Here is an 11,399-nt window from a genome sequence, read left to right on the forward strand (position 1 = left end):
CAAGTGATTCAATTAGCAAAATTCAAATCACGTCGTGCGTTCGCGGTGATGAAAAGTAAAATATAGCCCACAAACGGGCAGCCGTCTAACGGCGATCGCGTCATCAAATCAGATACATCCTGCATTTGCGGGAGAGACTCATCCGCGAATCCGTTGGGGGCTGTTGCTGCTGCTGCACATGCAGGTGGGGGGATGTGCAATACGGCACCGCGATTTTCTGCTTATATAAAGGCAGATGCACCGAAGGATCCCTGGTATCTACGTATCGATCGTCGTTTAAGGACGAAGGGCCGCCTTCGGGATCGTTCGCAGATCGTTCGACCACGAGAGAAAACCTGGCGCGATGAAGACGGTGGGTGGGCGATCCTAGAAGAGATATAGAAATACATATATATATATATATATTCGAGATACATTAAGATCTGTCAAAGAAGAGCGATCGTGGGCCTCTTCTTTAAGCCTTTCGGGGAGGGACGACAGGGAGGGTCCGAATCGTGAGGGTTACCGCCGATATTTTCAAGCTGGGTCCTCCGAAACGAACTCAGCCACCCAATTTTTGCGCAACAGTGAAAGTGAAGAGGATTTTGTGACACTTGTGCGCGCGTGAAATTATACTCTCCATTCGCCACGGAGAACATCTACAGGGTGTCGCGGAGAGGCTACAATTTCGATGGTCAATCCGGAGTACATGTCTTTTTTTTTTTTCAGGAGAATCCGAACAATAATTTTTTTTAATATTCAAATATTAATGAAAGATCTCAAATTGAGATTCTAAAATTTCAAGCTTTAAGTGGTCTGTAGAATTTATGTTTCCATCTAGTTCACGAGAAACTTTTTTTTTTATTTTACGATATTACACAACTCAAAAAAAACTCAGAATGATTCAATCATTCAATAAGCAATCGTTTTTATGTGATCGAAATTATTGATCATTTAATGAACAATCATTTCTAGGCAATCGAAATTATTGAGATCTGCGACACTTTGTATCCGAAGAAGTCAATCCGTTGTTCTTTCTGTTCGCTATGCAAACGATATCTCGATTTAAATTCGTAATAATCTAATACTGGTTGTCGAAAGGTCAGGTTCCGAAAAAAGACCGAATTTCCAACACAGCTACTGCATGTTCCTCGCAGAGATCCATTATGAAAAATTCATTTAAACAAAATGTTTATCCTAACATTAATTACTTAAAGAAATCTGATACTGGCCAATTTAAGATTAGAAATTATTTATACTGAATATTAAAAGTATTGAACAACCATATTGAACAATCATATTGAACAACAGTTTTTAATACTCAAAATAAGTAATTCAAATCACTATCTTTCAATATAAATTTCTGTAATGGATATCTTGGGATAAAACAAATTTAAATATGCACACAATAAAAGACATCTGATTAATTTAATAAAAGTCAATGCCATAAAGAAGAAACGATCTCGTTCTTGTCTTCTTCAACGAAATGATCTTCTTGCTTCTCTTCGTCACGCAGGTCTTCGTCATTCTGGCACTCATAGCCGGCGTTCTCGCGGCGCCGCAATCTAATCCGAACGATATCACAATCGTGAATCAGGAAGAGGTGAACAACATAGGGGTAGGTGGATACCACTTCAGTTATGAGCAGAGCGACGGTCAGAAGAGGGAAGAGACGGCAGAGCTGAAGAACGAGGGCACCGAAAACGAGTCCCTCAGCGTCGTTGGTAGCTTCAGTTTCATCTCGCCGGACGGACACACGTATAGGTACGCGAAATCACAACAAAATCACCTTAGACGATCTATAATTGGATAGGATTCTATTTGGAATTTATATTCTTTTCTTTTTTAAGTGTATTTTTATATTCTTCCTTACGTGCGTAAGTGTATATTCTGATTCTTCTAAAACTGAAGATTCTTTCAAAATGCCAAGAAGATCTATTTTATATACTTGATCCCATACATTTAAATCACTCTAGAATCCACACAAATTTAATATTTAATTATTAAAAACTTAGAAAATCTAATATAATTCAAATTCACATATACTCTTACATCTTTTTGCCATATTTATTTACAAATAAATATGACAAAGATTGTAAAAGTGTAAGATATGGAAATTTGAACTATATAGATTATTTAAGTTTTTAATAATTAAATATTAAATTTTTGTGAATTCCAATGTGTGGGAGTGTGGGTTACGATTTCATCAAGTGTCTTTCGTATTGCATGGCACATAGAAATAACGAGTGCAAAATTAATTCTATCCTGAGCTCTGACACGAATTACGGATCGTCTAAAGTGGCCTTTAGGATTGCAAAAATGATTACAAATTCGAAAGTAATGTCTTTATATATTGCAACGTTTGCATCGTTCAGGAACGTTGTAGCTCTTTGAACACCCTCTCTGTAATTGCAGGGTTGATTACACCGCAGATGAAAATGGATTCCATCCGACTATCAATCTCGTCGCAAAGTAAGCGGACTCGAGGACCGAAGTTACATCACCTTAGGTCATCGACAGACGCGCTCGTGTGATTACACACGAATTAGGATATTTCTAATCGTATGACACTGCAAGGCACACGATTCACGCCGATGCGAATGACAAAGAGTTTTTGATGTCAGTCGCTAGTTAGAGAACGATCGATCTTCCGCGCGATCGTTCTTCTCTGACCGGTTCGCTTTCAATGCATTTCGTGATATCAATTGTGGTATTTTTCAAAGCGAGAGAGATGCAATTCTTAAAATCGACAATGATCGCGCAATTGGACTAATTTATTAATACTTTTGCATCGTCTTCGCTTCCAAAACCAAGAATAATTCTTTAAACAGTGCAGCACGTCGGCGAATAGTATAGATAAAATTATGAGTAGAATTAGCAAAATTATTTCGCTCAATATTTCTTTTTCTCTTCGATTTTCTCTTACAATTAACTATAAAAAATATTTACACGAATATCGCATAACATCACAACTTACGAAACGCATTGAAGTCTTCCACGAGTGAAACACGTGCTTACTTGCAACCGGCAACATGTATTATACAGTTTCTCGAAACTGCTAGTAAACGTTTTGAACGAGAGACGTCCTCTGTTTGCAATTCTATCTTTATAGCGAGGCGACAATGCAACACTCATTGAGGCATCGCGATATCTGCGATTTCTCCCTGGCGCAACCTCTTTCTTTTTTTATACACGTAATCTATGTATATTATATCTATAACAGAAAACAATTTGTTCAAATAAACTTGTATACATATTGAAACCTCCCTGTGACTGTTTACCATGTCGCGTGCTTTCTATACAATTAATAAAGCCTTTTAACCAATCTGTAGTTCGCATCCAAATTTCAAGATAGAAATTTGCATTTATGACTTTTATATCATGTATTTTATTAAACATATAAATTTTACTCAGAAATTCGATACAAAATACAGATCGTTTATAACGAATTTTAGGATGAAAACAAGCATAAATTTTTACGGTATAAAAAAATGCATTTAATTCATTACAAAAAGGTGGAGAATATTAGTTATGTGTTCATATTTACAAAAATATCAGCGCATCAAGTTCGATGTAATAATAATTATATTAGTCAGATGTATATAATTATTAGTATTAATAATATTATTGCTAAGTACGAGTGGCATGGCAGACAGCACTCTGGTCTACCATGCCAGAGATCCCGGTAGAAATCAAAATATTTATACTTGTGTCTCCTTTCGGAAAAGGCTAGCAACTTCCCGAGAGTATTCTTACTCACAGAAACACTTTTCGAAAAATCCGCCGGAACCAGTATTAAAACTGTAGGTCTCATATGCTTGTAATTGAAAAATAATCAGCGTTTGCACCACAAGCATATGACAAAGGTGTAACATAAGCCAGAGGCCTTAACGTAGAAAGAAGAATAAAATCTTTTCCATTCTGTGTTATAAAGGCTATGTAGATATAAGGTCTCATATAGAAAGTACTGAAGGAGCAGTATTATAAAACTGATCAATCGATACTTTCTATATAAACTTTGTATCTACAAAGCCCTTTTTTATAATTCGATTCGGTATTATGAATAAAAAAGTATAGTTTGTGTTTTCTAATTAAATATACTGGATTAAATATATTTTTTTTATCTTATGCAATAGAGAAAGTATAAATTATGGTAATATGAAAAATGTAAAATATCAGAGAGAAACCTGAGAATGGACATTCCGATCCTTTTTCATGTATCAAACCTCTTAGAGTAATGTCCACGGTTTTTTTTGTGGTTCTTTTCCACACTATTACATGGATTAGACAAGGACGAATAAACAATTTTGATCGTTCTTGTCTAACTCACGTAATAACGGGATAATAGGAAAGAACCATAAAAACGGTATTACCCTACGAGGTTTGGCACGCAAAAAAGATCGGGATTTGATACACGAAAAAGGCTACTCTCAGATTTCTCTCTGAAAGTACAGATAGTTACAACGAATTTTAGGATAACAAGAATAGATTTTTACAGTATAAAAAATATATTTAATTCATTACAAAAAGGTGGAGAATGTTAGTTGTATATGTGCATACTCAGAGTAACTCACATTAAAAAAATATCAGTGTATTAAGTTTGATGTAATAATAATCATTAGTCAGATTGTATACATTAGTATTATATTATTGCTAATTAATACATATATATTTGCTAATATAATAATATTATTAGTATATACTATTGCTAATATTAATATATAAGCTCGTATATAAGTAATTTTACATACATAAATATTTCTTAATTACATCAGTAAATACTAATAACTAATTTCCTATGATTAACCTATGTACAATTTCTTTAATGTATTATCAAAATAATGTCGAACGTTGAAATTTATGTAGCTTTTAAACATACGTGATCAAGTGTTCAAGAAGTTAATCGTCATGTTACAGGTGATATAATGCAACTATACGATTGAATAATACTGAAATACGATTACAATAAAGCTGAAAGTGCTTCCAGTGCAATAAGAGATCTTTTTCTCATCAAATGTAAATAAATTTTACACAATTTCAAAAAATATAAGAAAATGCACTGAAAATTTAATATACTACTGTGGGCAAAAAGTATCGATAATTTCAAATTTAAATTTCCCGGGGTTTCCGATAGGGACAACCGAATTTATTTTGAAGTTGGCAATTCTGTCAGTGACAGAATGCGCCAAGGTACACGTCAAAATAGTCATTAGTGTTTGAGATAAGCGTCTGTTTGTAAGCACGTAAAAAGTGATTTGTCGTTTTTTGAAATGTCTGAAATTATGGAACAACGAAGTGCGATAAAATTTTGTGTCCACCATTCGGTTTTGATAGTCGGAAAGCATCGTTTCAGACACATCAACGCGTCGTTGTTTTTCCAAAAAATTGAGCGATTTTGGTATCGCACTTCGTTGTTCCATAATTTCAGACATTTCAAAAAACGACAAATCACTTTTTACGTGCTTACAAACAGACGCTTATCTCAAACACTAATGACTATTTTGACGTGTACCTTGGCGCATTCTGTCACTGACAGAATTGCCTTGAAGTTAGGCAATTCGGTTGTCCCTATCGGAAACCCCGGAAAATTTAAATTTGAAATTATCGATACTTTTTGCCCACAGTAGTATAATACTCATATATATATACATATACATTAAATGTTTCAGTATTGAATGGATAGATTTCATGAAAGCTTGCTTTGAAATTCTGATTTTTAATAAAATAATTATCAAAGTTTAATGAAACCTTGTATAGATTGTATGTCCACGATTAAAAATCAAATTGATTCATTCGAATATTTATATTTAAACAATTAATTATTTGCAGCACAAATAATATAACATGAAAATTTTTAAGCGGCCAAAAGTAGTATATATTCGCTACTTTCTTATATATTTTTCTTTTTTTTTTTTTATAAAATATTATAAACGAAATATTTTATTCTAGGTTCCGATGAGCGATGCATCATATATGAATGCATATGCATGTCTGCTATCAAAAATCGATCTATACGCACATGAATACGTTGCTCGAAATTAAAGCCTTAAAATTTAACCTTGATTTAAGCTTTGTAAATTGAACTTCCCCAAGCTCTAATTAAACTTAGAGTTTTATTCAATTTAGACATCCATTCTAATCCTTTTTCTCTCGTATCAGCTAATAAAAAATGCCTATGAACACAGGATTTAAATAAAATTATATTGTAACTCAAGAGCATTTTTGTATCGCAATAGAACTAGAAGACAACTATACATACTCAATTATAGTTTCCTTTCCATCTGTCTTCATAATGAGAGTATTAGTATCTCCAGGTTGTACTGGTCTCGATATCTCGAGTAGAAATGTGTAAGGACGAGCATATTTCTCTCGATTTATAAATTGTACGTGCTTTGTAATAACATCTGCAATATCACAAAAATTAAATCAATAATAATCAATATAGATATAATGCAGATATAATGCAGAAATTATGTTAGTCGAAAGTTCAAAAGTTACCCTCCAAGTCAAGATGTCCTATTGGACTTTTCTTGTGTTCGTCTTCAGGATGTACCCAATAATAAAGCTTAGCGTCTTTAAGCCAACACCATCTTCGACGCCAAGCACCCAAATTTGTAATCTCCTCAAAGAGCGTCAAAAATCCACGATGCTCCACTGACACAGAGAGTTTACGCGATACACGCATTCGCAGGTATCCTTCTAGTGGAGAATGTGACGAGATCTGAACGGAAAGTACATATAAGTAGAAGATTACACACATACTGATATTACGAATCTTGATTATACTAGAGAATTAATATACGTACACCGAGCAAAGTAAGTTGGTCACGATTTATATCATCGAGGGTGAGGGATGTTGTCCCCGACAATTCGAAAGCCGGTGATCTGATTGCATTTGGACCTGCTGGACTCTGTATTTCTGGCATTATAAACTGATTCTTTTTCTTTGGTGTCTTATTGACCGCCTGCAAATGGATTCAACATTAAATCAAACCATTCTTGTGTATTTATAATATATTTTATAAAGAGAAAAGCAAGGAAGGATCTTGCTTTGAGACTTACTTTTACAGTATGATTGATGTGATATTTTTTTTCATGTGGCAAATATTTTGGTTGCGTCTGAAAGGTATATACTTCAACAAGAATCTTGAAATCACTGTGCAAATTATCAAGTTTCAACATTGAAGTAAAACGGATGCACGAATCGCCTGGTTCAGCAGTTGCTGCTTGAGTAGCGAAAACTTCCCCTAAATAGTACATCAAGCAGACACAATGAAGATATGTATCTGCAAATTGTAAGATTATTATGTTTAATAGTTTATTTCAATAGTTTCGTTTTATATAAAAAAAAAAATAACGTAAAATTTGATTATATTGTAATCACTTACTCATGCCCATATTTCGGAAATATTCTTGCTTGAGCGGTAACGTAATAGCAGAAATAGTTAATGATCCACTCCCCTGCACTTCCGGCGAGCCTGCCTTAACAGGTCTCAGAGTGCCTTCTCGTTTCAACCTCTGTACTTCATTCAATGCAGCTTGACGTTTATGAGCTAAGTAAAAAATAGACATTTTTCACATTTAGCAATATTTAAGTTTTATATGTATTAAAATTAATATTCAATATTATTATCTAATTTATATATAAAACTCATGTCATATAAAAATAAAAATTTACTAGCGACAAGCAGAGCCCATTCGCCTCCGACATGTTCACTAGAACCGTTAAATTCGACAGTAGAATGACACAAATTCAGTGCTTTGCTAGCTTCTTCTATCTTTTTCTGTTGTGTTACAACAATTTCGTCCAATAACTTTTTCACTTTCATTTGCACCAACATGGATTCGTCTTCGCGTTTCTCTATATCAAAAACTGAATCTGATCCTGTTTCGTGTCTTGCTGAATTAATTTTAGCCAACTGAAATTCAGTAATAATCACGTTATTATTCTTTGTTTACATCAATTATGATATTGAACAACTTACTTGAGATTGTTGTCGTCTATATGCACTAACCGTGCGTACTAATGGTACGCGCTTGTCACCATCTTCTAGTCTATCCGAATCTTTTAAAGGCGAACGATATCTGTGAAATTAAGAACAATTTTATTTAAACAATTTTTAAAAAATAAATGAAGGAGCAAGAAACATATTTTCGATAAAAATCGTGTACGAATGACTGTACTTGTAACTATTACGCCCCGTCGATGGACTTTCACCGCCTTTATTTATTTTAGGAGGTGTGGGACCTTCCTCCTTCACGTCATTATTTAATTCTCGATAAACTGGATCAACATCTGGATAAATGTCTTCATCAAGACATTCATCCAAATATTGATCCATTTCATCTAGTACCGAAATGTCTGACGTAATACTGTCAGGATCCGGTTCTATGCATCTCTGTAATGGTAATATTAAAAAACACATAAGTATATCTGATGTGTATTTAATAATATGTATACTCTGCATTAAGATTAAGTCTTTGTATACCTTTTTGTTAAACAACGAACGTTCATCGAACTCGTGCAAAATACTGCGTCCAAAACTCATACGCCCAAAAGATGAATTTTGTACGCTTTCCTTATCACTTTCTTGATCAGTTTCATCATGCTGTAAAGAAGTGAAGAATGCATAAAATATTTCTTTTCGCATATATTAATATAAAAAGATTTTTGCTTTTTGTTTTTGATATATTAAATGTAAAAATTTTTCAATTTTTATTATTTATTTTTATATTCTTTTTTATTACTCGGATATAATAATCGGCTTCAGTTTCCGTCTCGGTTTCCGTTTCTGTTTTCTCGTCGAAAGTAGCTGTTACAGGTTCGGTACTATCGACAGTGTATTCCGAATCACTCTCGCTTTCAGTAATTTCTATTTCCGACAGATTAGGATACAGAGATCCTGGTTTTGGTGGACACACGCGGATACGTTTGATGTCAGATGTTGCATTTAAATGTTGAACTTTGGGTGGGCTTCCAACAACTAAAAAGAAACAACTCATAATTTTAAGTGTTACAACAGAAAAAACGCAGTGAAAGAAAAATGTTCTTTTTATGTACCTTGTCTTTTTATTGGAGAAGATTTAGAGTGATACGATATAATTTCTGGTAATGGTGGCGGCGGCGGCGGCTGGATAATTTGATCCTATATTTAATAAATCAAATATACAATTCATTATATCACACAGTAAAAATTTTGTGCTACTCTTTTACACATAAAATAACTTAATCTTACCGGAGCAGGAGTCGGCTTCACTGGACAAACAGGCGAATTCTTTGGCGACGATGATTTGCCTTCGCTACTTTCGCTCGTTCGAATGCAAGAGCCAGCGGCGGCACGAGCTACTTCCTTATTGGTATTAAACCGGGAACGTAACATGCCTAATTCACGTTGTCTCTCAGCAAAAGTAGCTTGTAAGATGCGATTTTCCATTTCTTCTACTTTGTTGCCTTGTTCGAATATCGCACGTTGCTCCAGAACTGTTTTGCTCGGAATATCCATGTTTCGATTGTTCATTGAAGATGAATCTAAAGAATGAAATATTATTAGAGAAAAAATCCCTATTATGAGATACTGAGTTCGTTTTGGATAAATACTGGAAATGTACGGGCAGAATTTAAAAAAATAATAAGTCATTTCAAAAGAAAATTAATAAGCTGTTATGTACAATTTAATCTAAATACTATCCAAATACTATTTTTCTGAAAATTAAAGAAATATAAAAATTCTGATTATTATTATTATTATTATTATTATATATTGTTATTATTATTATTATTAGATATTCTAAATCATATAAATGAGGACAAATATTTTTACAATTAAAAACTATATATATATATATATACCCGTATTAGATCCTTGCTTATCTTTTTCTTGCAACTTCTTAGGCGGTATCGACATTGTAAGCGGTGCTTTAGGTATTAATGCTTCTCCCTTATTTCGCTCGAAAAACGCCTTTCTTTCGGCAAGCGACATTTGAGCAGGATCTTTCGCCTTCGTCTCTGTGTTCTTAGCTTCAAATATCGATGCCTTACTCAACACCGAACCTGATGGTTGGACCAAAGTTTTTGGCGAGCCGTTAAATCCTGTTCTCGACGGTAATCGAGAACTGCTAGTAGTATTCGCATTTTTAATATTTTCAGGAGTATTAGAAACTTTACTATCGTTGCTTCTAGAAGAGTTAGCTGGGCTTGCAATCACATTGGCATTACTTTCCGTTTTCTTGCCTCTTGGTGAACCGTCAGACTTAACAGGTAAAATTTGTTTCTTCTCTGCCTGCTGATAAGCAGAGCTCTTATTAGGTGATAAACTCGTGACAGCGTTTGATTTCTGGGAACAATGCTTATAGTCATACACAAGACGAGAATTGCTTTTTGTACGACTAAAGCCTTGAGCCTCCTGTAAATATTTTTAACTATCCAAATGTGATCGTTCAATCGTTACTTTTCTTCTTTCAAAGATATAAAAACAGCAGAAAATAAAAATATAAAAATATAAAAAATTAACGCACTTTACATATTTAATACAAATATGTATATAAATATAGAAATTTTTATGAAGCTTCAATAAAAGACTTTAGTCTTTTTTTAAATAAAATTATAATATGTTTTTACCAAGTTTTCTAATACATTTTTATCCCATTTGAATTGTTTGATAGGACTTGAATCTTTGCTCTTCCATTTGTTACTTTCACTTGTGCTTGGTTGTGACTCCAATCCATTTTTAACTTGTTCGTTAAACTTTGCTTGTATTTTTTCTGCTTTACTATTTCCAGGTTTGATCTATAAAATAATTTGTATATGCAAGATATTACTTAATATATCACTCTGTTAAAACAAAAAAATTTGCGAGCACGAGCGTGACATGGTAGACAGCGCACCGATCTATCATGCCAGAGATCCCAGATTTCGATCCTGATAGAAAGATATTTACGCTCGTGTCTCCTCTCTCGGAAAAGATCGGCAATCTCCCAAGAATATCTTTGCCCACAAAAATACCTCGCGAAAAATCCACCGTTCGGAACCGGATTAAAATTGTATCTCATATGCTCGTGGTAATTGAATAATCAGCATGTACATCATAAGCATATGAGAGAGATGTAACACAACTCAGAGGCCCAACCTCTTAAGAAGAAAAAACTTATAAGCCAAGTATTACAAAATACCTTGGAATTAGTTATGATTGGATGAGATAAATCATCCTCCCAATTATTAATTGTTGAAGCTAAAGCTGCTAATCTATCAAGTCTAGCACCTTTCTTAACTGGTTTACAATCATCACTACTTTCTTCTGCAGTAAATTTTTCTTCTGTTCGATGTATAGGTGAACTTAATTCGTGATTGTTATCATCTGTCAAAGAAAAAAAATATTAATTCTTTTTGTTATCCATAAATATAAATATTAAAAATAATTTAT

General features: G+C 33.7%; 2 protein-coding genes across 7 annotated transcripts in view; one reads left to right on the forward strand and one right to left on the reverse strand.

Annotated features, from left to right (window-relative positions):
• Window positions 1-245: 245 nt before the first annotated feature.
• Window positions 246-3,241, forward strand: LOC108751590 (endocuticle structural protein SgAbd-6-like). The gene is made up of 3 exons (XM_018491845.1): window positions 246-352; window positions 1,496-1,743; window positions 2,395-3,241. Exons 1-3 carry the CDS (start codon window positions 344-346, stop codon window positions 2,453-2,455), a joined length of 318 nt encoding a protein of 105 aa, XP_018347347.1. The 5' UTR covers window positions 246-343; the 3' UTR covers window positions 2,456-3,241.
• A 2,601-nt stretch (window positions 3,242-5,842) lies between these two features.
• Window positions 5,843-11,399, reverse strand: part of LOC108751589 (actin-binding protein anillin) — an 8,309-nt gene continuing 2,752 nt past the window's right edge. For 2 of the 6 annotated variants that reach the window (XM_018491839.1, XM_018491838.1), the window contains exons 5-20: window positions 11,149-11,333; window positions 10,598-10,765; window positions 9,830-10,382; window positions 9,216-9,508; window positions 9,041-9,125; window positions 8,728-8,963; window positions 8,469-8,588; window positions 8,164-8,378; window positions 7,965-8,064; window positions 7,658-7,898; window positions 7,368-7,532; window positions 7,042-7,265; window positions 6,786-6,944; window positions 6,478-6,700; window positions 6,239-6,383; window positions 5,843-6,152 (exon numbers count right to left, since the gene is read on the reverse strand). In XM_018491839.1, the coding sequence (XP_018347341.1) occupies window positions 6,044-6,152; window positions 6,239-6,383; window positions 6,478-6,700; window positions 6,786-6,944; window positions 7,042-7,265; window positions 7,368-7,532; window positions 7,658-7,898; window positions 7,965-8,064; window positions 8,164-8,378; window positions 8,469-8,588; window positions 8,728-8,963; window positions 9,041-9,125; window positions 9,216-9,508; window positions 9,830-10,382; window positions 10,598-10,765; window positions 11,149-11,333 (3,221 nt within the window). In that variant the 3' untranslated portion in view covers window positions 5,843-6,043. Of the gene's footprint in view, window positions 6,153-6,238; window positions 6,384-6,477; window positions 6,701-6,785; window positions 6,945-7,041; window positions 7,266-7,367; window positions 7,533-7,657; window positions 7,899-7,964; window positions 8,065-8,163; window positions 8,379-8,468; window positions 8,589-8,727; window positions 8,964-9,040; window positions 9,126-9,215; window positions 9,509-9,829; window positions 10,383-10,597; window positions 10,766-11,148; window positions 11,334-11,399 lie in introns of those variants that run through there. The other 4 variants (XM_018491841.1, XM_018491843.1, XM_018491840.1 and 1 more) reach the window with 4 other exon arrangements.

This window comes from Trachymyrmex septentrionalis, unplaced genomic scaffold (genome assembly GCF_001594115.1).
Source record: "Trachymyrmex septentrionalis isolate Tsep2-gDNA-1 unplaced genomic scaffold, Tsep1.0 scaffold50, whole genome shotgun sequence".
NCBI classification, from domain to species: Eukaryota; Metazoa; Arthropoda; class Insecta; order Hymenoptera; family Formicidae; genus Trachymyrmex; species Trachymyrmex septentrionalis.